This window comes from Bipolaris maydis (genome assembly GCF_028858645.1).
Source record: "Bipolaris maydis strain C4 unplaced genomic scaffold PSV08scaffold_10, whole genome shotgun sequence".
NCBI classification, from domain to species: domain Eukaryota; kingdom Fungi; phylum Ascomycota; class Dothideomycetes; order Pleosporales; family Pleosporaceae; genus Bipolaris; species Bipolaris maydis.
Genome location: NW_027093866.1, coordinates 1,652,945 through 1,680,740, shown reverse-complemented (window position 1 = coordinate 1,680,740; position 27,796 = coordinate 1,652,945). Strand labels below are relative to the sequence as shown.

The 27,796-nt window shown below is 50.6% G+C and overlaps 6 protein-coding genes across 6 annotated transcripts; 3 read left to right on the top strand and 3 right to left on the bottom strand.

Annotated features, from left to right (window-relative positions):
* Positions 1–1,038: 1,038 nt before the first annotated feature.
* PSV08DRAFT_364061 (carbohydrate esterase) lies at positions 1,039–3,588 on the top strand (the record flags this gene model as incomplete). The annotated part of the gene is made up of 2 exons (XM_014227467.2): positions 1,039–1,177; positions 1,233–3,588. 2 exons carry the CDS (start codon positions 1,039–1,041, stop codon positions 3,377–3,379), a joined length of 2,286 nt encoding a protein of 761 aa, XP_014082942.1. The 3' UTR covers positions 3,380–3,588.
* A 2,248-nt stretch (positions 3,589–5,836) lies between these two features.
* PSV08DRAFT_158618 (uncharacterized protein) lies at positions 5,837–6,265 on the top strand (the record flags this gene model as incomplete). Its single annotated transcript, XM_014227468.2, has 1 exon — positions 5,837–6,265. A coding segment is annotated over one exon (429 nt), but the record flags the coding sequence as incomplete, so codon positions are not given.
* Positions 6,266–9,204: 2,939 nt separating this feature from the next.
* PSV08DRAFT_378012 (mitochondrial protein from FMP27-domain-containing protein) lies at positions 9,205–18,303 on the top strand (the record flags this gene model as incomplete). The annotated part of the gene is made up of 2 exons (XM_014227469.2): positions 9,205–13,632; positions 13,891–18,303. The coding sequence occupies 2 exons, from the start codon at positions 9,205–9,207 to the stop codon at positions 18,253–18,255; spliced, it is 8,793 nt and encodes a 2,930-aa protein (XP_014082944.1). The 3' UTR covers positions 18,256–18,303.
* A 538-nt stretch (positions 18,304–18,841) lies between these two features.
* On the bottom strand, positions 18,842–23,163 carry PSV08DRAFT_206503 (uncharacterized protein; the record flags this gene model as incomplete). Its single annotated transcript, XM_014227470.1, has 9 exons — positions 18,842–19,920; positions 19,968–20,104; positions 20,152–20,375; positions 20,425–20,929; positions 20,980–21,243; positions 21,643–21,798; positions 21,848–22,308; positions 22,355–22,665; positions 22,724–23,163. 9 exons carry the CDS (start codon positions 23,161–23,163, stop codon positions 18,951–18,953), a joined length of 3,468 nt encoding a protein of 1,155 aa, XP_014082945.1. The 3' UTR covers positions 18,842–18,950.
* A 1,098-nt stretch (positions 23,164–24,261) lies between these two features.
* On the bottom strand, positions 24,262–24,807 carry PSV08DRAFT_377998 (uncharacterized protein; the record flags this gene model as incomplete). The annotated part of the gene is made up of 2 exons (XM_014227471.2): positions 24,262–24,697; positions 24,748–24,807. 2 exons carry the CDS (start codon positions 24,805–24,807, stop codon positions 24,311–24,313), a joined length of 447 nt encoding a protein of 148 aa, XP_014082946.1. The 3' UTR covers positions 24,262–24,310.
* Positions 24,808–25,239: 432 nt separating this feature from the next.
* On the bottom strand, positions 25,240–26,755 carry PSV08DRAFT_184562 (FAS1 domain-containing protein; the record flags this gene model as incomplete). The annotated part of the gene is made up of 4 exons (XM_014227472.1): positions 25,240–25,348; positions 25,391–25,630; positions 25,718–26,178; positions 26,276–26,755. The coding sequence occupies 4 exons, from the start codon at positions 26,753–26,755 to the stop codon at positions 25,240–25,242; spliced, it is 1,290 nt and encodes a 429-aa protein (XP_014082947.1).
* Positions 26,756–27,796: the final 1,041 nt, after the last annotated feature.

Here is a 27,796-nt window from a genome sequence, read left to right as displayed (position 1 = left end):
GGAAAACGCTATATCGACGTATACTTTATGCGCTGTCCCCGCTCCACCTGGTACCGGCAATGCGCTGCTCTGTCAGGCAACCATCGTATTGTCTGCGGGTCCGACAGGTGCACCAAACGCCCACCACCCTGCCGGGCACAGGCACCGTTGCTTCCGCAGAGACGAGGCCGTTTTGACATAGCACATCCCCAAATCTCACGTACGTGCTGTTCCCGGAGCAGGTCCAAGGGAAAAAAGAAAGGAAATGGTAATTAGAATACCAACATGCGTCTCGCCATTCGGCAGCCCCCCATTGTGCTCTCTCGCACAGCATCCCAACCGAACGTCATGGCCAAGTCTTTCCGCTCGCCTCTGCTCAAAGCCAAGGTATGGCCTCTCGTATCTTTGCAATGACTAAAGTAGAGAACAGATGTGGGTGGTTTCAGCCATGGCCTTCGCATCCGGGGCCGGCCAGCAGTCTGTCGGAAAGTCGACAACGCCATGATGGAGCATTTCCATCGCCATGTGCTTTGGACAAGACAAAGTCGTACCGTTGAGGCGCCGTCACAGAGGTACATGTGTAAGTATACCACTCGGATGACGGCGCTCTGGAAGCCCATGTAGCCTGCGCATGTATGGAAAAGTGACATCGATGCTGTGCCCCGCAAACGCCCAGCAAGCAATAAGTAAATGGCGTCCACATCCGTACGCCCCAGTCGCGCATCGCAGCAAACCGCCAGCGCCCATACGCCCGTCCCACCCATGATCTGCATTCGCCTAGAAAAAGTCTACCCGAAATAGCTCGTGCCGTTCCTGCTACGCCAGGGCTGCCCAGAAAAGGGCTTGCATGCCCAGCTCGCTAGTCCAATCTCTGCTACCGCCGTGTCGGAGCCGAAGATTATATGTATAGGAGCCTTGCGCCGGAAGGCATCTTTACGAGTTATCGTCTGCTCTCATTGCCCTCCCTTCAATCCCAAGGGCATCGCGACTCCCCGTCCCTGGAAGTCCTGGACTTCTGTACATTCGCTTTTGCATCACATTCGCTTACCTTTACCAATCATGTATCTTACCACATTAATAGGCCTCGCGGCCGGACTTGCTACCCACGCTGTTAACGCAGCTTGCAGCGGACCCCTTCAGATTGACGACTTCTCAAAGTGGTCTTCCAACCAGAACAGCCTGGGCACCTGGACCAGCGGTTCGTGCTTTTTTTGCCCCAAAAAACAAATCCATGCATTTCCTAATTACCACAGATGATTCTTCCATGCCCTCAATCTCAGCCGCCAACGGTGTGCTCTCCTTCAAGCCCAACGCCAATTCCTACTTCTACGAGACTCTCCCATGCCAGGCTGCCTCTTCCAATGGATACAACTCCATCACCTTCCAGATCAAGGGTCCTGCTCAAGGCTCTGCAACCCTCGAGATCCAGACCAAGGCCAGCTGCTCCGATGCTGCATACTCGTCCAAGTGGGTCACTCTGACTGGTCTGACCGGAAGCACCCAGACCATCACCATCCCTCTCACTCAGTTCTCTGGTGCCAACGCCAATGCCATAACTGGATTTGTCTGGTCCACATTTTCTTCCTCCACCACCACATGGCAACTCAGCAAGATTGCTTTCGGGTGCAGCTCGACCGGAGGCAACCCGACCTCGACGACAGCGACCCGCACTACCATGCAGACCGTCCCCGTCCCCACCGCCACTGGCACCTGCGCCCCCTTGGTCATTGACGACTGGGTTTCCCAATCCCGCCTGACTTTCCTGTTCTACAACGCCATGGGATTCCCTACCTCTGACGATAGCACCATGACCTCTATCACCGTTGGAAAGCCTGCCAAGAACCGTGTCGAGTTTGTTCCCAAGGACGGCTCCTACTTTTACAGCCAGTTCCGCTGTGTTGACGCCAAGGCCAAGGGATACAACGGCATTTCTCTCCGCATCATGGCTCCCCAGGGCGCCTCGCTCAACATCCAGCTTGACTCTTCCGACAGCTGCGACCCGACCCAGGCCAAGTCATTCTATGCCTCCTCCAAGGATCTCGGCTGGCAGTTCGACGGCTCCGAGAAGCTGTACACCATTCCCTTCAGCAAGTTCTCGGGTCTCAACACCGCCAAGCTTACCACCATCCTTTTCTCTGGCTTCACTGGTACCACTTCATTTGGCCCCATGGCATTCTACTGTGGCAACTCTGGAGAGTACATTCCTCCGCCTACTCCTTCAGACTCTGGTTCTACCGCCACTGTCCCTGCCCCCAGCAATGCTGCTGCTACTGGTCTCGTCATCGACAGGTTCGCCAATGCCAACACCAATGCCATGGGCAACTGGCACGGCGGTGACGAGGGCATGACTCTCAAATATGAAAGCAACAAGCTCACCATCACCTCGCCTGATGCTGACTATGCTTTCTACACTCAGGTGTCCGGTGGATGCTCCGACTTCACCAAGTACAAGGGTTCTTACCTTCACATTGCTTACTCTGGTACCACTGACTTCACTGTCGCCTTCCAGCAGCACAACAGCAAATGTGACTCTGAAATTGCCCCTTACCCCGAGACCTGGGACTCTGCTGAGGCCAAGCGTTATGCTAAGGATGGTCACATCTACATTCCCATCAACCACTTCAACATCAACCTCAGCCGTGTTGTCGGTTTCGCACTCAAGGGGTTCCACACGAAGGAGTCCGTCACTCTCTCCGTCATTGAGATTGTATCATCCGTTCCATCCTCTGTCAAGATCCCCAGCAAGGATGATACTGGCAACCTTGTTTTTGCCTGCAAGCGCCCCAACTCTTTCGCCTTTGCCATTGACGATGGTCAGCCTGAGCTCGCTCAAGAGGTCCTCAAGATCATCCGCGAGGAGAACATCAAGGTCACCTTCTTCACCGTTGGCGCCCCTCTCCTCGACGCATCCACTAACCTGACCAACGTCTACAAGGAGATGAGCGCCGCCGGTCACCAGCTCGCCCTCCACTCCTTCACCCACCCCAAGATGGAGGGTCTTCCCGACTACGCCTCCATCGACTGGGAGTACAACGAGGATGTCAAGGCCATGAAGTCGCAATTCAACGGCTTCCAATCCAAGTACTTCCGTCCTCCTTTCGGTAACGAGGGTGCCCGCATGCGCTCGCGTCTCACAAAGGCCGTCGGCAAGGACGCCCATATTGTCAACTGGAGCGTCGATGTCGAGGACTGGCTGTGGGCCGAGACCGACACCCCCGAGCAGCAAAAGGTCGCCTTCCAGCGTGACGTCAACAAGGGCGGTAACCTGGTCGTGCTGCACTACCTCTACCCCAGCACTGTCAGCTACCTCAGGGAGTTCATCCAGATTGCTAAGAAGACTGGAAAGCAGCTTATGCGTGTGGACCAGTGCATGATGGATCCTAATGCGCCCCCGTTGTAAGATGTCAAGACCAGGACGAAGAGTGTGCTTTTCGTTTTTTTCTTCTTGTACTATGTGGATTGTTTGGGAGGGGGGGGGGGAAGATGTTTATGACTGTTTGTTAATGCGGATGAAACAAAAGTCATGTTGTAGATAATTCATCCTGAGACTTTGTGCATGTATCAAATATGAAAGGCTCGATAATTGTTCAATATGAATCTTTGGACCAAACCTTTTTTTTCTCGATGGAGATTTCTTGAACGTGATTGTATTGGCTTCGGTTGCATCGCATGCTGAGATGTTGGGATTGGGCTTTACTGCTGTATCGTGATGCAGATAAAGGTAGTGCTAACAGCATGTAAGCAACGCTGAAGGAAGGTGCGGCTTTTGCGTCCTGCTACGTCTTTTGAATCTCAGTCCAAAAAAAAGTCATCTCATCAACTACTCTTGAGTCAACTGTGTACTTCATGGAAACTCTCAACATTCCACATGTCCACTTTCCGTGGAGAGTGACTGATTGTTTTTTTTAAATACCGCTTCAATGCCGTTCCTAATAGTAAGATCATACGCTGGAATCTTTTACAGCAAAATCCGCATCGTAAAGTACTAGCTTCCCAATTTAGCATTTCGTAACTTATCAAGTGCAAGATTACGTGCACAACTTGGCATTTCGGCTGCTCTTCCTTAATTCCCCAATCCCCGGTTTTTGGTCGTAGTTTGAGTGCTTGAGGAGTGTGCAAGGTGTAAGCTTGAGTGTGATCTTGCGTAAACTGCGAGTGCACTTTGGTGGGGATTTTCGGACTGGGATTTTTTTTAATACTGCCGAGCATGAACTCTACAGTAATTCTGTAAAGAAGTCTATAAAGTGGTTACCCGCTTGCTTCTCGCCAACGCTTTCGTGGTCAGCCACCAGCTAGGAAAAGACTTGTCAACACTGACTGATTTTGGTGCTACGGTGTTGGCATAGCTCTTTAACATCCAAAGGAGAGGTGCCCATGAGTACTGATAGGAAACACGAGGGATTAAGAGCGTAAGAGACTTGCTTCACAACTATGGCCTTGAAGCGCCTCAAGTGCTTTGTACTCGTTTACTGTCGTGGTTGGAACACGAACCGCAATGGCAGTGGACATGGGAGGTAGGGTAAGAGAAAGCCCCATGTTAGCAATGTTGAAAGTGCTTTAAAATCCGGGTTCCTATGCTTTTATATGAGAGTAGAGCTAATATTGGTTGTTTTCGCTTCGACCTGGATTCTGTGAACGAGCTAAAATTTTATCGAGGAACTATTCAAAGGGCGTACAGTCCATCACAACAGCCAATTTAACTTAACTAATGATATGTTGTATAGGCCCGCACAGACATAGTAAAACCAGCTCATACGAGCTATCTCTGAAAGTTTCTACGTCTCCCACATCGTATATACCCACAAAGACATGGCAAAGCTAGCTCTATACACTATTTCAGGGACATATCCCGGTAGCAGGCCCGGAAACAATGAAACCGAGCAAAAAGACATCGGCTAACGGCTCCCCAGATTAGTGGTTCTTGATTTGATTCGACTCTTCTCAATTCTGTTTAGTGGACCTATTGGTCAACATACTATGTTACAAGGCAAAATTCTTGTGTTGTAGAGACACTGAAATGACAATCAGGTTCTCCCTTGGATAGATTCATACCTGATTTATTACAGGGAAATACTAGGCTGTTTTTGATAATACAACGGAAATTACAATCTATACACATGATATAGCTCCTACTCTCTACTGCAGTCCATGTCATCCCCTTGCTGGTGGCTCACGCCAAAAGCTTTGGCCTAGTACCACAGAACACCTGATTGGTGTCGGTATGACATAAGGCACCTTGCATTGAGACAAACATCCGAAGTAGGATCGCATCGGATCAATACCCCGCTAGATTTCTTGGTTTACGTAAAGGGCAGCAATGATTCTACCAAGTATAGTATGCAAGGCCATGAAATGATGATAGTTGCCATGCAGTAAGGGTCTGCCAACCCCACAAATCATATTCACTCGGCCCTCGGTTTCCAGTGTATCAATCAAGCAGCTTGATTCTCTCCTAGCCAACACCACCACACTGCGTATGTATTCGTAACTGCTGCTATATGTAATCCTTACTGAAGGCTAATCCACCACTGAAGCGTGCCTGAAGTTAAAGACTACGATTACAGACGCATGTCGTCTTCAGAAAAAGATTCTTGTGGAGATGGTGAAGAGCATCTCCGAGACCACCGCCAACGATCCACTTTCTGGACAGGATATATGAAAACAATCTTTGGAGTCATTGGATGGATGATCACAACCTTGTTGCTCATTGCCATTCTTCTGCAGCTTAAAAATGGGTCCCACTCCCATATGTCACACGCAACTACAATGGGGGAACGAGTCGCCTTACAAAGACATTTCCTCACCATACAAAGACGAATCGTCACTGTACAAGGGCGCCTCTGCGCCTGGCGGAATTCCATCTCCATCTCATGCCGAAAGTTGGCCAAAGTGTGGTTCCACACCAGCAGAAGCGAAGAGTCTCGGATGCAAGTTCGACATTCTCAGCTTCGCATGGCAGCTACCAGCATGCTACGACGAAAAGATCATGGACGAATTCCTAGCCGAGAAAGACTGGGTCTTCTACCGCGAGCCCAACGGCACATCGCCCGTTTCCAGAGACGTTGCGTTGCAAAGAGAGCTCGACTTGTTCGTTACTCAAGAGTATCGCCGTACACATTGCATGTACACGTGGCGACAGATGCACCGCGCTTTTACGATTCAAAAACACATTGACAGTCACCTGAACGACTATTACCATACGCTCCATTGCCACCATGTCATGCTGGGTGAACAGATCCCAGCGGATGCGGTTGGTGCTGTTGGCACGGTGAAATATCCCGCTTGCCAATGAGTGGTTTAGTCGCAAAACGGGTTCGGAAATGAGGTTGGGATAGGTGCAAACAACAGGGTGTACTTATTGCTTCCTCTTCATTCAATGCAGAGCACTTTCTTCTACTTTTACTTTGTTGGCAACTAGGATAAATACATATTTATTACCAAGAATGCCCTCTACCCCATCACAATGGGATATTTCTGTTGCCTTTCAGAACGACTAGATCAGACTGTAGCAGCATTCGTATCTAGAGGCACATGCCACCTACCTCGGTCATACTGCAGCAAGTTTGCGACCGCGGAAGCGGGTTCGATCCTATCTCGGAATTACTGCGGTCCGACGCAAGCTTTCAGTATCCGAAAACCAAACCGTAACTACATAATCCTACTTTATCTTCTGAAAATTGGGGGGTTTTTCAAGCCCAGGATATACGTTAGTTTGAATTACAAACCCGTGTATTACGCCAGCCTAAGTATCAGTGGGTTGGAAGAGAATGAAAGATAGCTGTTTGGAAATTTGGACGACTCAGCGTCTGGATTTTTTGCCATTAGCGCAAAAGAAAAAAAAATACCATGTTGGAGGAAAATGAGAGATTTGGGCCAGACCGAGAGGGGGAGGGGGAGGTCTTTTGTGAAATCCTGGCACTAGGTGTTTAAAACGTAGAGCTTGCTTGTGTGAATCTTGTTCGGGGAATGGGGTTCTAAATATTTCGACACTTTGTCGCCTCTTGAGTGCCACATCAATGCAGCTCTCCTCGAGTCTATGACCCGGGTCTCCACCGGGCTTTCGTGGTTGACTCTGGAGATTCCGGGGAATGTTTATTCACGGAATCAGGGCTATTGACTTTGAAAGCGGATTGGTGGGCTGAGAAGGGGATGTGGCTTTGAAGTTTGAAGGTGCGAGATACTGATGTGTCGGACGATGTAATCGTTGTTGGGGAATCGGGCTCTGTCGCTTGTGCGTTTTACAGAAGTTATCTGGGAGTCTTCGGCTATTAACCTTGATCTTTCGTGGCGGATATTTCTGGGTAGTAGCATGCCGAATACCTACATCCTTTGCACGCTTGATCGCTGGTACCCGGTCTATATGCCGCAATGTAACTTTTTTACTTCACCTAGGACTTTATCATTATCCGGTATGTAAGTAAGTAACTACCGATTACATACAAGGGGCAGGGAAGTGAGAATTGCTAACATCCATGAAGCGGGTGGGCAAAATTTGCTGACGTTTGGGAAGCGGGGGTTCACAGGAATGGATGGGGAGCGGCAAGAATTTACCCCAACATTTGTGATGCGAACGGCTTGTATTCCTGGGTTTTTTTTGGATCCGGGCTAGCGGGATGGCGCGGACGTGCGATGGAGCCCGGAAGGGACATATCTGGCATTGGTTGGAAGGAGATGATAGAGGCGGTGATTATCTGGAAATGATCTGGTTGAAGTTGATTATGAGAATTTTGTGTTGGATTTACAAAAGGAATACAGATTCGGCTATCTTGAGGGAAGCTGTAGGTCTTGTTGCGATGTCGTATTAGTGGAGTACATCTTTTTGACAGATATCCACATAGCACCCATCTCTGAAATCTTAACAAAGGTGAATATTGAGTTTTATAGAAGTGGTTTTCACTGACTCAAATCACCGTAGGTGTAGATTTGTCCAAGATGAGAGGCATGCCATAGTTTCTTAGTTGAAGCTGTAAAGCATCCCAAGGTCAGAGAGACTAGACAATCTATGGACCTGTTCTGCTTGTTGCAATCAGTTGAATTTTTTCCCACAAAATCGACATATTGAGATGTAATGGTATCTCTGAGTGCATGCTGTGACGGTAATGCGTCATACACACCGTGGTGTTATGCCTCGGGTTGAAAGAAGATTTGAATCTGTAACCTGACATCTGTGACAAATTCCCTGAGTCAAGGTCATTTCTGTGGAAGGCGCGAGCTAAGCCTCATCCTGATTAATTCGATGTGCATACTGTCAGCATATCACGTGAAGGAAAAGGGGATTTGCTGTGGCAGTCGATTGTGTATGTAAGGATTGTCAGCACCCTGTTTAGGTATAGCGCCTTGGCAACGGTCACGCGATCAGGGACTCCACCAGCTATTATCACCACAGAGTGACAAGCCGACTTGTGCATGCACAAGATACTGTCTGTTTTTAATACCTGGCCGATCAAAAGCTATGCAGTACTCGCGGTGCGAACGGAATCTCTCATTTAGTGTTGCTTTGCGTACTTACAGATCTGCACCTCCAAATTAGTGTGCTACGAAATACGCACCTTTCTTGTTCCTGCTGATCACTGCATTCGATTGCCTTCCCAGTCTCTCCAACACAAGAGGGAAAAGGCCAAGCGAGATAGAAGGCGAAGGGCTTCGTACCACGACGCAGCATTGTCTTTTGAATCATTACTTATACGTATTGTCGGCGCCGAGAGCAAATCGAGGATGGTCGGGGGTGTGAGATTAGGTTAGCGGCAGGTGGGGACAGGACTCCTTCCAGAAGGCATGGGGGTCAGGCTTGGCGGACAGGGGACAGGGGACAGGGAGTGGGAGACGTGGGAGGCGTGGGAACCTGGCATTCTGGATTCTGACGTGCATCGCAGCAGGATACCACAGAGGCATTCTACAGCCCCGCGACCACTTTGGACGAGGTCTTCCTTCGACTGGCAGTGCCAAAATCGCCGCCTCCTCAGTCTACGTCCGGATTGTTCGTTCCATCACGCCATCGTTCCATCCGCTTCCGCGAGCTAGCCCACCCGTCCCGAATCCACTGCTGCCGCGCACTTTCACACTCGCCCACGACGCCCTCGATGCCCTCCCTCTCGTAGCCCTGCGCTTCCCTCGATTATGTTCGCCAGCACGAGGCTCCTGATCCCTCAGCACATGGCGTGCACTCGCGACCAAATATCCCAATAACACTCGAGCCGGTCAATGGCCCCCGGCTGAAGCACCACAATGGCCCTACCCACTCTTCAGTTCCTCGCGGGGCTCCTGCTCCTGATATACCTTCTCTCCTTTGTTCTTTTCGCTTTTATCCGCATCGCCACAGGCGTCTCTATTCAACGGCTTGGCCTCAGAGGCTTGCGACGCATCGCTTTTACCCCCAAGGATGGTCTGCGCATCGAGATTCGTGGCCTCGGCTTTAGCCTCCACCGGCCCACCTTTGCCCAGCCAACAGTTGCCAGCATCGTCCTGGACGAGCTCAAAGTGACTGTTGACCTAAAAGCGCTTGGTGAGAGGTCACGGAAGAGGGCGGGTTGGACACAGTGGACCAACGGGACTACGAATACGGGCAAGAACGGCCACCCCCCCTCCGACGAAGCCACCCCTGGCGATACGACCGACGACGAGACACCAAGAAGCCTGACATGGAAGCGGTTGACAGACGCCAAGGAGAAGATCAAGCGTCTACATCGGAACATTCATTGGCTGTGCCAGGTTGATTTGGTAGCCAATGCGTCCTCTCTTGTCATTATCGACGTGGGATCGGTACATGTTGGGGGCCTGCAGTTGGCCGTCGACACCAGGCGCAAGACTGTCGACCGCAATAGGCTCTTCAACCACCACAAAGCCAAGCCCGATCAAGAACAAAGACCTGCTGAATGGCTCTTGACTGCTCGCAGTATACTCTTTACGCCTGAGGGCAGAGAATCAACAGAGTTGCTCGATGGCTTCAGCCTGAACATTCATGGCTTCCTTAAGAAGGAGCTTGAAGGCTTGCGTGATGCCTCCATTGCCCTCAAACTCGGCCGTCTCAACATCCCGTACGACGATATCAAGCTGTGCGTGGACAGAGCCCAAAAGTGCCGCGCCACTACCGCCCAGAAGCCGTCTCGTGTCAGTCCAACAGACACTGCCCTCATGCATGTTGCCGAAGAAAGTGATAGCCCTGGCAACTGCGAAGAAACGCTTACCCATACCGTTTCTGACTCTCGTGAGTTCGCCAGCTCCATTCTTCGCGGCATACACGAGTTTCAGTTCGCCGTTGGCTTCCTTGGCCTTACAAAACAGATCGAGACTGGCCAAAAATCAGAGCCTCCTGTTTATCTCAACCTTTCTATGAAGGAAGTTGGCATGGACCTGCTTCGCTTAGACCCTCGCAGCCCTGCACATCGCATGTACTTTTCACCCAATGACATTGCACATCAAGCTCTTCTTGCTGCCATATCCATATCCATCGGTATCGACAACAGTGACGGTCAGTGTGATCGTCTTCTCTACGTTCCCATGGCGACGACTACGCTGAACACAACATTACCTTCTAAAACCATTCATTTCTCCAATGACAAGGACAGCGCAGAGCGCAATACCAATATTTTATTTGCTAATCTAGTCGTTACATCCCCATCGCTGGACCTTGACCCCAAACATCTCCCGCTCCTTGTGGCTATTTTCCACAACTACGAGTCACGTCAAAAGCCGCAAAAAGTGAGGAGTCGCAAGCCCTTCTTGTTTCGTCGTCTTCTACCAAAAGCGAACATCAAAATTTCGATTCACGAGCCCGTCATTCGAGTCACTCTTCCACCGATGGACGTCAGTAAGCGCGACACTGACGAGTTCGACCTTCTCATCTCAGCGTCATCTTCCATATCTCTGGATATGGAGTCATCCCATGCTGCAGGCGGTGACTTGCATTATGCGCTCAGCTCGACTTTCCGCATGAACGCGCAGCAGTTGTATTACCAAACAACCACTGTCGAGACACATGACCTGCTGTTGACGGACTATCTTGAAGTGAAAGTACAAATGAGCGCTGCTCCGGATCCAGTGGTTGAAGTATGGGGCACAGCGCAAACATTCTCTCTCTATTTAGTCCGGCCTGAAATCAGCGAGGGACTGCGCCAGATCGTCACACAGATGCAGAAAAATATGGGCAGTAGGCGTAACGGACTCAAGCAGAAAGAAATGAACATGCTGCGAAGGTTACCCATGTGGATGGCTTACGTGCATCTTCAAGGATCAGACTTCAATGTCGAAGTAGCCGGTGTAGACCCCGCAGTATCAAAACACAGCCGTGGAATCGCTCTGCATTTGGAATCGTGGACAGCAGAGTACAAGCAAGATCGAGGAGATGATATGGATCTCAAGCCTATCAGACGGCGTGCTCCAAGTCGAACAATCAATCGAGATGATCACATGCTTCGATCACCTCCTGCTACCCCGAAATCACCCAAGAGACCTTCGGGCAATCCAACTGACGGCAGACGTGTTGCTATACATTTCAAGGGCCTGGAAGGACTCGTCATCGAGGAAGACGACCAATCGGAACAAGAGCCAACATTGTCATTACCCCAGATGGAGATTGTTTTCAACACCCTCTCTGACAAGCAAGGCCCTATTTTCCACGTTCACATGTATTGTCAGAGCTTATTTCTGCGCTACTCCTTGTACCGCCACTTCGCCTTGTGCATGGCGATACAAGTGCTACAGCAATCCTTCAATCTGGGTGGGTCAAAGGCGGCAGAGCCTACTACGCCTTTAGCATCACCGCGACATTTGTCTGTGCCCTCCCTTGGTGACGATCTTATCGATCCCATGAGCAAAATCAATCGCGAGATTGTAACGGTCGACATCAAAACTCATTTCCTCCAAATTAAAGCGGATATGCCTGCCGATCCACCTCTAATGGTTCAAGTTTATGAATTAGAAGCAGGCAAGCATCGCTGGTCAAGTCCATTCCTCAGGTCGCGTCTGATCCGACTCTTCGCCGAGAATCCAGCAATCAAGAAGGTTTGGAGTCGAATCATTAGTGTCAAGTCATTACGTATGGACTATCGACAGTCGAAGCTAAGATATGGTCATACCATCACAGATGAGAAATTGTTTGACATTGCAACGGATGCAATCAGGATGAGCGTGCCTCATCAGCTGGTCATGCACAAAGTTTTTGACAACATTGCTAATGTCATGAAGACTGGCAAGCAACTGCATCATCGCTTTAGGACTGGTACCAACGAATATGTTCTGGAGAAAGAAGCCGAAGGGCCCAAAGTGGTGCCAAAGATCTCATTGCGGAGCCGTGCGGTACTCTTCGAGCTAGAAGACAATGCTTTTGAATGGAAACTCGGCACCATATACCGCATTGGGCTGATGGAGCAGAAACAGAGACTCGCTCGTGAGCATGCTTTTGACTTGAAAGTACGAAAGTTGCAGGAGGAGCAACGTGGCAACTCGCGTTTTCGTGCAAAGTCATCCCACGACCCTTCAAGAGGGAAACTGAAGAAGAAAGAAAAGGACCTCAGGTTCCATCGGCGCACCAAAAGTGCAGAATCCAATGGCAGCAGTTCGCCAGAACGTGGTCGTTCAGATCATCCTATGCGATATAACAAAGACGGCTTTAGTGGATTGAGTGGCTCACACCGGACCTCCATACAAGATGCTCGCATAAAGCTCAATCGTTTGAATGCTCAGACCTGGAAGAAGCGCATCGACTCTGCAATGTCGGGTGAACACCGAGCAATGGATGAGTTTCGTTCAACGTTTTGGGGCTTGGACGAGTTGCCTGATGACATCGAACAAAAGGAAACCATCCTAGCTGTTCCTCAACGCCCCGCTCTCATGTCACTAGCTGTGAGTGACTTGGAGATTGTTATTGACAAGCCCTCTTTCCCCATCTCGGAGTACCCTCGCTTCTTGAACCGGGTTGGTAAAGGCATGCCATTCGATACACAATACGCTTTGTTGATACCAATGCATGTCCAACTCCAAATGGGTGAAGCCAAAATAAGCCTCCGAGACTACCCACTGCCTTTGATACACTTCCCAGCCATCGGCAACATACAATCATCACGCCTCCCAAGCGTGTCAATGAGAACAGATTTCGTGATTGCTGAGGAGTTCCGGGATATCGAATCTTCACGTGTCAGTCGAGTTGTCGTTGTACCACCAGAGCGGAACTCGGCAGGAGAGCTTACAGGTGGATATGCAGTCGATGTTCGCCGCACTGTGGCGCCTGTGAAGACTTACTCTGACATGGCGATTGACATCAATTCTTCATACCCAACCAGGATCACCTGGGGAACATCGTATCAGCCTGCAATTCAGGACATGATGCAAATTATCGAAAACTTCACCAAACCTCCCGTGGATCCTTCAGAACGAGTTGGATTCTGGGATAAGATCAGATTGACATTTCACTCTCGAATCAATGTTTCGTGGAAAGGCGACGGGGATGTTCATCTCATTCTCAAAGGTTCGCGGGATCCGTACATGGTCACTGGCCACGGTGCAGGTTTTGTCATGTGTTGGCACAACGACGTCCAGCTCAGCCTGGCCGAAGACGAAGACCCAAGAAACTTCATGGTTGTCAAGAGCGGAGGTTACGTACTCGCTATCCCAGACCTGACCCATTATGCCCGCCAGGAGACCGAGGCTGAAACTAATGTCCGTCCGGACACAGCCTCCAGCTCCTCCAGTCAAAAGCAGCGAGCCGTGTTTAAGAAAACAATCATGAAACTGAATGGCAACGTGCGATGGGTTGCAGGATTGGTTTTCGAGCGCAACTTGGATGACGGTGAACGCTCCTTCAAGTTCATACCTCATTACGAGGTCACTTTGAAGAATCCCGAGTTTGCGAAGTCATCTGATGGAAAGGTAAAGATTGCATCGCTTCTTTTGATAAAAAATATTGACAATAACTAGGAATACGATGCGTTCCGAGGTTTCCGTAGTCACCACATTCACATGTCCATTGCTATCGCTGCTCCCTATGATCGAGAATGGTCCGTTGCTAATTTGGAGCCATCGAGGACTTATAACAGTGTCCATCTCTCCCCTCGTTTCTTCACCCATTTCTACAGTTGGTGGTCCATGTTCTCTGGAGCCATGTCATTGCCCGTACGTCAAGGCAAGCTTTGGCCTGGAGTAGAAAAGTCGAGCAAGAAGTTCGGGCGACACCTTGCGACCATCAAGTACAATCTCTTATTGTCGCCACTGTACATGAGTCACATATACAAGCACAAGGACATGGAGGACTACGGCGCAGGCGGTGTTTCCGCGACTGGACTCAAAGCTCGTCTGGACAGCTTCATGTTTGACTTACATCAGCGGCGAGAAGAGTTCCGGACCTTGGTTCAAGCACCGGAGGGTCAACAGAATAGTAGGCAAAACCAAACCAGTGGTATGCGAATAAACCAGGTCCAGCTCGACTTTATTCGAACAGACATCCGTGCTGTGTCTGCAAGTATTGCTGGAACTGGATTGGACGACTTGGACAATTTGGGCCCAGATGACTTTAGTAGTCATAATCAAGAATACCTTACGGCCGACCTTTCAAAGTTCAACATACCCGACAACGATCTCGGATGGGTAGATATGGACGACTTCATCGAACTAGGTTGGGTCTTGCCTTCGCGTAGACACCCAGAAACACAAATCCTACCGCTCGCATTTGCGCCACGCTTCACATACTTCCGCCAGACTGATCACAACAACAATATTTCAGGCGACGAGAACAGGAAAAGCGCCTTTGGAAACGAACCTACACATCATTGCGTCATTTCAGCACGCAACGATCCACGGCGAGTGCAGTGCCACTTGATTGAACAACGTATCGAGCGTGTGAAAGAGCAAATTGCTCACAATCAACGTACCGTCGATGATCAAGAGCTCAAACTTATACGTGTAACATCAGACGAGCAGCAAGAGACAAAACAACGCCTTGTGACACTAAAGAACCATACGCAGTTCCTTCAGCGGAAACTTGAGTTCTTATCCACAATGCATGTGAGTCTGTTGGAGCGGCTAGGAGGAGCATCTTCGGATAGTACGGTTCGGAACCCAGAGGCAGACGGAGAGGACGAATACTTTGAGGCAGACGAGGATCCAGATGCCCCAGACAGGAACAGCAAAGACTCTAACGTTCCTCCGAACCCGATCACTGACTCAACGAACGAATTCAACAACCGATTCATTATCCACAATATCCATCTGAAATGGAGCAACTCACTGCGTAACATCATCCTCCGTTACATCCATCAAGTCAGCCAGCGTCGCGGTTTTGTTTATTACATGTCGCGAAGGGCTGTAAAGTTTATCCTGGACGTTGTCGAAGAGCAAGAGAGAAATCGAGGACCATCAAACCGTTCGACTCAAGAGACTCCTGTGACAGTCGAAACCGAACCTGGCATGAATATTGACGAAGCCATCGCACAACTGCTGGATGAAGGCAAGAAGTTTGTTAATGCCGATGACGAAGATGCCAAAAACGAATCTCCTTCTGGAGCTGGAGCAGTGCCAGAAGCCGTGCATGCCAACGCGTCCAAAACGGATGAAGACGTTGCAGACGACTACCTATCCCAAAACTCGTATCTTGTGCGTCTCATTGCACCCCAGATACAGCTGCAAAGTGAGAAAGACACAAAATCTGCTGTCCTTGTCACGGCCAAGGGCATTCAACTCAAGGTGCTTTCGATCATGGACAAGGATCGAGTAATGGATGAGGTCTCTGGCCTTGTCCAGCGAAGATTCATTACTGCCATGGACAGCCTGCAGATCTTTGTGACAAATTCCAAGACATTCAGTAGCACTGAAGACATTCATATGTACTCTGGAAGCAGCTATGGGTCGCCTGCTGGTTCCGCATGGCCTCCATGGGTACCATTCGAAGTCATGTTTGAGTTCCACACCAATCCGTTCGGTTTCCAGCGAGTCGTGCAGCGTACCTCGGCCAGTATGCGATATGACAAGTACAATGCGCTGCGCCTGAAGTACAATGACGATGTTTCAACAGCTGATTCTTCATCTTCTACCAATCATGTTGAAAGTAGGATCGACCACCTCTGGGTAGACTTTCCACATGTTCGAGCAATGTGCGATTCGAGGCAATACTACGCCATGTATGTTATTGCGCTTGATCTCTTGCTGTACCATGAGCCATTGGAAAAGACACGCAATGAACGTCTTGAGAAGATTATGCTAGCATCCGATTTCACCGATCTTGCTGGTGCACCGAAACTGGTTATGGGTCTGCAGGAGCGTATTCAACAACTCGAGGAGATCAAGACTGTCTTCCAGATCCACGAAAAGTACTTGGACAAGCAAGGATGGGAAGATCGCATTGAGGTGGAGAAGGACCTGGCTGTGTACGAGGATGAGCTGTTCTTCGTCATGAAAGCCATCACCACTGCACAGCGCAAGCAAGATGATCGCTCGCAGACGAGAGAGTCAACAGGTCTCTTGAGAATTTGTGTCGCAGCCTCTGACATCGTATGGCATCTTCTCCGCGAGGGCGCTGAGTCTCTGGCAGAGTTCCAACTCAAAAACGTGGTGTTTGATCGAACTGACAACAACGACGGGTCGAACGCGAACTCGATGGAGATTGAGCAGGTCCGTGGTTTGAACCTGCTACCAAATGCACTATACCCCGAGATGATCTCGCCCTTTTTGGAGAATGATCAAACGCTGCCGGAAAACGCGAAATGTCTCAAGGTCTACCTTGTAGCCTTGGAATCAATTGCCGGAATACCTGTTATTGAGCATTTCGAGGTTGAGCTTTATCCTCTCAAAGTCCAGTTGGAGTACCAAATAGGCAAGAAGCTACTTCAATATGTCTTCCCAACGTCTGGAGACAGCGATGCGACTACACCCTCTCCTCTCTTGCTCAAACATACCCTACCGATCCAGGATCAAGGGGATGATGATGACGTCCTTCTTTCAAGTGTACCTCATAACATGGGAGCATCGCTATCAACCGACGAAGGCGCAGTGGAGTCTCTCAAACGACGGCTTACTCCGACGCTGCAACTGCCTGACCCCTCTCAGAAGAGTGACTCCAAGAAGAAAAGCCCACCGAAGAGACCTAGCAACCACTACTTCCGTTTCTTCCGCGACAATCCATCTCGTAGTGGAACCGAGTTCCGCCGAAACCTGCATCCAAACTCGGCGCTGAACATTCCCACGCCAGGCAGTAATTCCTCTTTGTCCTCCACAAGACCAAGCTCTGTCCGATCTGGCACAACCAACTCTAGCATAACATTGAACGAATCTGAGCGCAGCGGAAAACGCTTTGCACTGTACCGTACAGGCACCAGCATGAGTATGGGTATGGGCGAGAAGAAAGCCAACAAGAAGGAAATCAGAAACGACGACTTAACGGAGATGATGAATCGTGCAAGTGAATTCATGACGTTTGCCTACATCAAGGTGCCATCCATGGTACTTTGTCTCTCATACAAAGGCAAGAGTTCTCGCAACTTGGAAGACGTCCACGATCTCGTTTTCCGCATGCCCACGATAGAGTACCGCAATAAGACATGGTCTAACCTAGACCTCGTCACGCAACTCAAGAAAGACGTATTACGCGCGCTCCTTTCGCACGCAGGTACCATTGTTGGCAACAAGATATCACACCATCGCCCCTCGGCAAAAGCGCAATCGCGCCTCCGCCAAATCGCAAACAGCAGCACGCTCCTCACCTCCTCGCCCGACCAATCCGTCACAGACTCAAACTCGACACTCGACCAATCCCCCGGCGGCGCCTCAGACATCTCCTCTGACGACCGGATCGTCGGCCGCCGCTCCTTCGCATCTGGCCGCGCAGGTAGCACCATCAGCACTGTCTCCGAAGAAGCCTCATCCTACTTCTCCGCCTCGAAACCGCCTTCAACCTCGCAGGCCCGCTCCACCCACGGCTCCATCATGGGCGGTCTCTCGACCCACCACAGCCCCGCCGGTGACGTCGAAGACGGGCGCGCCTTTGCCGACGAGCTGTCGCGTGTAGACAACACGGAGCCGATCCATGCAAATCTGATTCATAGTCTAAGTCGCCATATCGCGGGGGTTAGCTCGCCGTTTGCAGGACACATGCGTGCAAGGGCTAATAGCGGGGCGGCGAGTACTAAGGCGGCGAGTGTGGCGACGGGGTTGAGCAATGGCAAGGATAGAGAGGATGACGGAGCGGAGGAGGAGGTGTTGGTGGGTGCAGGTGTAGGTGCGGGTGTGGGTGATGGGCCGAGGACGAAGAAGGCAAAGGCTTTGGGGAAGAAGTTGCTTGGTAGGGGTGGGTAAAGTTTAAGACCTCCAAGTTTTTTGGGGGAAGAGAGTTGTTGAGGTTTTCTTTTCTCTCTTTTTTTTCTCTTTTCCATCTTTCTTTCTTGAAAGTAAGTGTTTCGGACTTTTTCTTCCTTCTTTGCTTTTTCTGTTCATAGGGTTTGACCCTTTTTTTTTTCTCTCTCTCCATCTCTCTCTTTTTCTTCTTCCCAAGTCATAGGAAAAGAAGGTGCGGGGATTTTGGAGGCGAGTGCGAGGGTGTCAAGGTTGTCTAGATCGGGTGGGACGGTGGATACAATTCTTTTTTTTCTTCCTCTTTTTCCAACCCTTTTTTTTTTGTAAATCATTTTAACTAGTCCCCTCGTTTGTACGTGGAGAACTTGGGGGGAGGGAAGGGGAAATCCATATCACGTCTTCACGGTTCTGCTGTGTTTTGTATTGAGTTTTCATTTTTCATTTTGAATGGAAAGGAAAAAAAAACAGAACACATGCAAGAGTAGAGAGAGTCGTAGGCTTTTTTGTATAATTTCCTTTGGTTTCTTGGAGGGAGGGGGAAATGGTGTATAGATGGATTAGAAAAAGCTCAAAAAATATGGCAATCTGACATTTTAACTTCTTCGCTTCAGAGATTCATAATCGTGATTAACCGACTATATAACGACGTAATCAACACTAAATACACGCCTATTACATCGCCCACCTCTACAACATCCTCACGTCTTGATTGCCTCACGCTGGTTCTCCTTCTCCTTTTCCTTCTCCTTGTGCAACTCCGGGTTAAGCGGATGTTTGGGATCATACCCGACTCTCTTCACGATGCCCAGACCTTTCGTCCTTCCTTCACGGAAAAGAATGCGATCGCCAACAGTAAGATATTCCGGGCGCTGGACAAATCGGAAAGCGACTTGAGCACGGTCACCGGTGCGAATGTACTGGCGATCAATATCAATGATGGCGCATGTCTGAGAGACGGGTCCCACGTGGAGCATGGCTTGGTATTTTGTTTTGATGGTGGTTGCGTGGGAGAGGATGAGGACTTCGGCAACAAATTCGCGGTAGACTTTGGGGTTAGGCAAGATGCCGGTTGTGGGGTCGGGTTTGTCGGGTTTGTGGAGGACGACCATGCCTTTGCGGACATCTTTCCGGCGGACGTTGCGGAGGGCGAGACTGGCTGATTGGCCGGCGGAGCATCCGGGGACCTGTATTCGTTTGCGCTCGATGGAACGCACTTTTGTGGTTTGGAATTGGCCTAGGCTGTCTGGGCCAACTAGCACGGTGTCACCCGTGTGTATGACGCCAGACTTGACAACTCCTGACACAACGGTACCGACAAAAGGGACGGAGAATGTGTCATTGACGTGGAACTCGAGGGGCGCAGAGCTGTCGTAGTTGCCATGGTGCGGGAGTGCGTTAAGGAACATGCGAACCAGGTCAATATTGTGGCCAGTGACGTTGGACACCTGGAAAATGGGACAAATGCGGCTCGACACAAACTGGGTTGCAGTGTTTATGCACTCCTCCCGGTTCTTAACGAAGATCGGTATCTTGTGCGCACCGGGAGATTTGAGAATTTTTGTCAATTGTGTAATGGTCTGCTCGAGAATTTGGGGCGGGCAGATGTCGATTTTAGTGATGACAACCATGACGGGCACTTTCATAGCGAGTGCAATGCCGAGATGCTCCCTGAACTGGTTAGTGAATGGAAAGAGAAGGGCACAAAGTAAACTCACTTGCTCATGCCAACAAGTCCATTGTTCGCTGCTATCATCAGCAAACAGTAGTTAGGCTCGCTCGACAACAGGCCAAACACCGTGGTACGCAGGTACCGTTCGTGTCCTGCGAGATCAGAAAAGCTAATGACTTTGGCCTGTGGATGTCAGAGCTGATTTGAATATGACAACTGATAGGACCTACCGATCGCCGACCAATTTCCTCCCATGTGAGCTTTCGACCAGGGACATTCGAGACGACTACCTCGCTCTTGCTGTCGAAGCCCATAATCTCCATGCCGACAGAGCTCGTACGGCCACTCTCAATCTCGTGTTTATGTCGGAAGAGATTGACGCGCGCCTTTCCACGGCCGTCATCGAGATCGCCTTTAACTAAGACGCCCAACATGGTGCTTTTGCCAGCATCAACTGGGGGCTGTCAGCATTTGTGCAATTGGATCCGATCCAGCCAACTCACCATTTCCTACGACAGCTATCCTCGTCTCAATGACATCGTCGACGCTCTCTGGCCGCTTGCGCAATATCATCTTGCCACTGCAGCCTGTGTCTTTGGCATCGCGCGGGCCGACTTCAATGTCACCACCAACGTTCCTCGTCAGGAGCATCTTGTAGTCTGCCTTGATCTGCTCACATACGGTGCCTATTCTCTCCACGGCCGCATCCCAGACATCTTTTGTGAAGCCCATGGAGTCGCCCGTGTCCTCCAATCCGACGTCAAACAGAACCTCGCCATGGCCTTCGGCAAGGCGGTCCTTGATATGCTCGGCGAGGGCAGCGACATTGTCTTCTGCAGGGTCGGAAAGAAGCGTCTTTAGGCGAATATGTGGTTTGCTGTCGTCAGAAAGGCCCAATTCGTCCAGGACGCTCAGCTCGTCGTGGTCGTCGAGAGTGGCGGGGGAAAGACCCGGGGGGCGTCGCAGCGCCTGTTGCTTCTCTACATAGTCTGCGAATTCGCTCAGGGCCTGTGGCGACAAGTCAGATTCCGCGCATAAGTCGCAGGGTGGCTACGCACCGACTCGCCCTTGCGCCGCTCTGCTGGGCTCTGTTTAGGCTCGTGCCGTGAAGCCATTGGGTGTGTGGGGATGGTGATGGTAGTGGATGGTGGAGTGATAGTAGTCGATGTCAGGTTGTGTTGTATAGTATGCAAAAGGTTCGCCGTATTAACAAGACGGTTGGTATTCGCGATATGCGGGTCAAGAATCGAAGTTCCATGAGTCGTTGTGCCGTGCGGAATGAAGGGTGGCGTGTGCTGGATGACGCTGGAAAGTGCATGATGCTAGGAAATCCGGGGGCGGACGGGCACTTAAGCTGCTGCTATCGATAGAGGCCATGACGCTGACACCCGCCCATTGACTCACCCTCCGCCCTCGACGCCGCCCATAAGGCTACCACCGCCGTGATCTTCATCGCAGTCATCCACCACACTAGAGTTGCGCCCTCAATGAATGGCCGATCCTGGTCGTGCTCCAGACTCTGGCCGCCGCCAAGAAGGGCGCAGACACGAACACGACACGACACGACCTTCACCGCTAGCGGCTGAGGCTTATCTGTATCACGGCATCGCACAAGACATGGGGAGAAAAAGAGTCATGTGATGTGTTGGTGCATCTAATCTTACATACTGCGTATATACAACCCCGTTGATTCCTCACGAGGCGGCCGCCGTCGCCGTGACCCCCCGCTCGCCGCAATACTTGGCCACTTCTTTCTGCAATGTCTCGCGCTGGTTGTTGGCAACCTCCATAATATCACTGACACCATTGACCGCCTTGCAGTACTCAAATGTATCTGCCATCTGCATGAGCACCGCCGTGAGCTGGTTTGGTAGCCACTATCGCCAGTCAGCAAACATCCAAGTAGAAATGGAGGCCAAAACTTACCGTCACAATCGGACTACCACCCGTGGCAGTGGGGTGCGATGTGTGCTTGAGAATATACTCGCGCGTGAAGCACCAGTGCCGCCAGCGGAAGTCGCGGACCTGGTCGAGAGCTTGAAGATAGAGTGCAGCTGAGATGGAGTCGCCCTTTGCAAACTCCCGTACTCCAGCTTCTTCAGCCGAGTCGCGTACTGCCTCGAGAAACTCGCGATGGTTGCCAGGGCGGTACTGGCGGAAGTCGCGAAGAATATCTGTTAGAGGTGTCTCCGGCATCTGCACTTGCAGCAGATTGTCACACATGGGGATCATGCTGTCGTTGGCGCCAGACTCGCCGCGGAAGGACATTGGCTCTTCGCTCACACCTTCATAGATGACTCCGTTGGGGAACATGGACTGTGACGTGATACCAAAGATGAATGTGCGGAAGTTTGTGTATCCCTGAGGTTTGCTACGCTTCCACATTGCTACCATGGTCAGAAACCCATAAACCAGTTAGAGCATGTCACTTACTGTTCATGACCCCGTTGACTTTGCTTAGCCCACTGACGAGCGTCCGTAGACCATCGTTGAAGGCCTCTCGATCACGCGCCATGCAGCTTTCAATCATGTCTGCAGCCCCCTTGACAAGGGCACCAGACTCTTTGACCATGGCAATGTGGACGAGTACAAAGCCAGCCTCTGATGAGGTAGGGTCTAAGCCGTGCTCAAAAGCACGAATCAGCCGTAGGTTATCATACTCAAGACCACGAGAAGGGTCTTCGAGGCGATAGTTGAAGAGGGCATATGAGCCTGCGTACTCCATGAACGGCTTGAAGCCAGCACTACACTCTTGCATCAGCCACAAGTACAAGAGGATTCAAGAAAGAAAGGTCAACATACATCTCAGCTACCTTGACAATAGGCAGTGCAATGCATCTCGGCAGCGACTGGCGACCCAGGCCATATGCTTCACCCTTGACATGCCTCTCATGGCAAGGCTCAAACAGGTAGGCAGAGGCCAGGAAAGAGTAGTCTCGATACAATGCATTCATGACAACAAGGTCATCGCGATACTTTTCAACCTCAGCAGAGAGATCAGGTAGCTCCTTAAGCAGGGTCTCGCCAAAGGTGAAGTTGGCGAGGAGACCCGGCTCCCCTGACAGTGTCTTGATAGGCATGCGTTGCAGGAGCGACTCAAGAGCTGCAAACTCTTTTGGAAGCTCAACAACAGGCTCTTGACGAGGGAGGAAGCCTCGTGTTGTTGACACCATAAAGGCAGGAAGAGAGCGGTCTTCAGGACGGGTGTCCTTGAGGACAGGAAAGTCAAAAGTGGGAGACATAATGAGCAAGACAAGAGATGATGAAGGCAAAAAGATGTTCGAGATGAACAGGCGTCAGTCAGAAAAGAGCTGGACCGAGAACCGATGGTTGTTGTTGGTGCTGAAGAGAAACATGTCAAAAGGCGGGCTCAACGCACGCTTATATCTCGTGGCCGGAATCAAAACCGGCCACGGAAACGTACCGGCCTCACCAAGATAAGAAGTACGTAATGACTGGATCACTTGTCTCCATTTGCAGACTTTGACCCGGACACCTTCTCTGCTGCCCGCCTGAGTTTCCCCATGTTCCCCAGAGCACCCGGCACCAATTTTCATGGTCAGCTCGTCGTCGCCAAGACATGGGGATGTTGGAGGGGAGGTTTGGGGCGGCAGTGAGACTTTAACTACATTTCTTGCAGATGAGAGGGAAGAGACTGTCTCATACATGCTTTGTTTCGAGAAAAAAACGGATTTTGGATAGTAGGGGTGCGAGTGACGGCGCAGTATTGATCTCATTCACTGTTATCGCGATGCAGCCCACCAGAGCCAAAAGATGAATCAAAGAGCACTAAACATCCAACTCAGCAATCATTCCGAAGCACATTTTCAAAAATCATCTTTTACAAATCATGCGTATTTTTATTCCATGATTTTATTTACCGCCCTCTCTCTTCCCCATCAACAATACCACCCGCCATATCCTTTGCACACCTTCTCATTGTCTCGGCCCGACTCTTACCAACCAAATCCACAGCGCACCCACTCCCCTCCAAAAAAGACCATCTGCACCAAACCTACATCATCACAAAAAGCCATCCATTGCTTTATATCAGTCTTTTCCCTTCAACAAGTCCCCCAACCCACTTTACCCCAGCCAGTTTACAAAGTCCCAGGAACCCTGTCTTACAGTACTAGTATTGGGAAGGGGCGGTTCTCCTCTCGGCAGCGCAGCCAACCAGCGTAGCGCCGAGGAGACCCCGCAAGTGCGCGCTCGACTTCCGGCCTCTTGGATGCAATTCCGGCCTTGTTATCTGGGGTTTGCGAGGCGCTTGATTGGTCAGTTCAGATCACTAAAGACTCCAACTCATTAATCGAACATGTTAACCAACATTGCTTCTATCTTGTTTTCTTGTCTTTGCTCGTTGTACTCGCACCGTCCTTGACCGTCCTATGAGGCGCTCCCTTCCCTCCATCCAAAGCCAAAATCGCCAATGACGCAACAGAAAAGAACTGCAAAAAATCCACAAAGCGAACTGTAGGCCTTGTTGACAAGCGAATACAAAATGATTGCTGTAACGCCTAGGGAAATGGCTAGACCCGAGAATACCCAGGCCATTTTGTATGCGCTATCTTTGCGCGGCGATCTGAACAACTGAACTGCTGAGAGCGCCGCGGCAAGAACCGTCATAATAGTGTCACGGATGACAATACTGAAGTCGGCGTCGGACGTAAAGCCGGTTTCTCCGTCTTGCACGGCCTTGGCGAATCCGATCATAGCTGGGACCATGGCGGTTGCTAGGACGATAAAGAGGGTGGAGAAAGTTAGTACTTGGTTCTGATACGTATTAGCCGATGACATCTCGTTCTTTATTGTAGAAAGCTTACCCCGTTCTCTGGAACTGGTGTTCTCATTTCTGTCTCATTCGGCTTCTTACAAGATTCCATAGCGAAGAGGGTTTTGAGATAGCATCATTGGGTCCCCAGTGTAACTTAGTGAATCCAGCCTCATCTGGCTCAATGCCTCTAATAGGACCGTCAAAATTTACGACATACAGGTCGCCAACCCTCTACAACGTGCAGCACATCCAGACCCATCACCACCTCCTCCTCCTCACCACCACAACCTCGAAAGCACAACCAAGATTTCGCCTAGACTGTAATTGGAATGTTTGGGAAGAAAAGAGAGGGAAATAGTGTGGGGCAAGAAAACATGACATTAAAATGAAGAATGCATCTACGTTCAAGTATTACAAAGTAGGTAAGAAAAAAACAAAGCTAAAGGGAATGCAGTAAGCAATGCTCGCTAACCATGCCCATGTACATACCATCGCCATCCGACTTATTATACCATCATTCTCTTCTTCGCACATCCATATCTTAGAAAAACACAGCAGCCAGCCCCGCTGCTCCAACAACAGCCATACCAGCCGCTGGTGCCAGTCCACCTGCCGCAGCACCCGTAAACATCTCCATAGGCGGAGTGGTACTCGTAGCCGCACCGCTCATACTCGCACTCGTGACTATAGACGCAGAGCTACTTGTCGCAGCAGCACTCGCACTCGTCGGCGTAGGAACCGCCAGCGGCGCCAGCGTCTTCAGCAACTCAGGCGTAGTCGTATACGTCATTGCATCTCCGAAAAACGCCAGCGACGCACTCGGTATCGGCAGCGGCGACACACGGGTTGCACTGGGAAACGCCGTGCGTTCGGCTGCTGGGGCTTCTGGCTGAAGTGATGCGCGGTCGAATGGCGCCAGGGGATTTAAGACACTATTTTCCAACCCTCCGATTAGCTTCTGATTCGACGCAAGCAACAACAGAAGAGAAAGGGGGAATAAGAAAGGTGAGGATACATACCCATCAACCACATGTGCCACGCCATTGTACAAAATCGTGTTCACAAACGTAATCTTTGCTCCATTCACCCACGCACTGCCATCCGGTAGCACCGTAAACACCAAGTCCTCATCCGCCATGCTCTTCACCGTCACGTTACCCAGGCTAGGCGAGAAAATAACGTTCTTGGGTATGATGTGGTGCTTCAGCACCGTCTGGAGCGTCTCTTTGTCCGCGGAACCGACGACGGATCCGATATTTTCAAACGCCGCGTTATCCGGCACGAAAATAGTAAAGTCAGATATATTCAGCCCGACCTGGTCGGGCCCGTTGAGTCCAAAATCGATGGCAAGCTGCGCTGCTTGCAAAGCGCCATTCATGGCGGTGTAGCCGGCGCGGTAGGTGAAGAGTTGGAAGGGGGCGCCAAACGAAAGCACCGTGTCAACCTTGTGAATCGTGATTCCCTCGCCGAGTTTGATATCCTTTTTTCCTATATCAGTTCCTCGCCCCCCGATGAAGTGTGATACACCGAGACAGTGAAGAAAGGGAAAAAGAGGGAAATGGACAAAGGAAACTCACAGCTTCTATCACCTTCGAAATCGTCTGCTCTCCGCTCAACACACACACCTCTTCCCCATTTTTCACAAGTCCATTATACGCTCCGCCTGTAAAATCCGAAAAAGGTTGGATAGCATTAACGTACGAGCTATTCAGCAGCGTCTGCGCAAACGTCGGGATCTCCGTCACCACCTCCGCCGGATACACGCCCTTGAAGACGTGATTCGCAAGCAGCGCCCCAATAGCCGCAGTATCGTTTTTGAACTCGATGGCCTGGCCCTCGGGGATGTCGCGGGGGACGGCGGCGAAAGCGGCGTTTGTCGGGGCGAAAATGGTGATATTTGTGGCGGAGGAGAGGGTGGGCGCGAGACCGTCGATGAGGGAGACGAGGGCGAGGAGTTCGCTGAGGTCGGGTTGGGAGGAGAGGAGGGCGGCGAGGTCGCCTTGGGCGAGGGTTGTGCTCAGGGTGAGGGCGGAGGCCCAGATGCGGGAGGGGCGCATGGTTGGGGGTTTGTGGGGATGGTTAGAGTAAGAAGGGGTAAAGAAAAGCGTTTGGTACTAGGGAGAAGAGAAGGCTTGCTTGTTTGGTTGTGTGCTGGTGTGTGAGGTTCTTGGTGATGCTGCTACTCTGCCTTTATATACGCATTTCGTTCATCAACTATAGAATGTACAACACCAAACCTAGCAACACCTACAACCTCAATTGGTACGCAATGCTGACAGAATGACATCTACGACTCTGTAGCCGATGCTGTTGTTTCTTCTCGAGAGGTTGTGATCGGGGGCGCAGCACAGTGGTTGTAGTGATGCCACTGACTAGATTTGGAAGTCCCCAGGCCTAATTGCTTTCTTTTTGAGGCTTCCCACTATGTAAAGACGCAGGTAGAGACAGGATTTGCAAATGTGCATGATCCTACAGTCGTAGTTGTATACTATGGGACGAATAGGCGGGCGGAGGGCCTTGCCAAGCCGTTCCACTTCCGTGCAGCGCGTGCCAGTGAGGATTCTTGGCTGGAGCAACGGCGAAAACTCGCCAGGGGCCAGGCCAACGGCCAAGTTCCTGCGGCTGCGGGCACGTTGAGTTTGCATGTTGTGAGGTACTTGTGGCGTTTTGTGTTGTGCATATTGAGGCTGTGTAGACCATATACGACCATGGCCCTGTTTGCAACCCTTTGCCAACAATAGAGTACGTCATTCTGCAGAGAGTTGTACGCATCAGTATGGTGTGCTGCTGGCACTGAATAGAGTACGGAAAGGCAGATGGTCTATTCTAACCGACCCATGTGATGTACGTAGTCTACTGCCCTTTGAAATTAGCACATGCAGTCCTAAGCTTGAAGCCAGGCGGGGCATGACGTGTAAAGTCGTACTACTAGGCGCCAAGCGACGGCAAGATTTCACCGCGCTTGCACCCCCTCGGCAAAAAAAAACAACTAAATGAAATCGTCCGTGGAGGTAGCTTTATGTACGACAATTCATTGTATCGAATATTCAGTGAATCTTTGTAGTGGCTAGACACAGCATTTTGGCTCAGAAATGGTG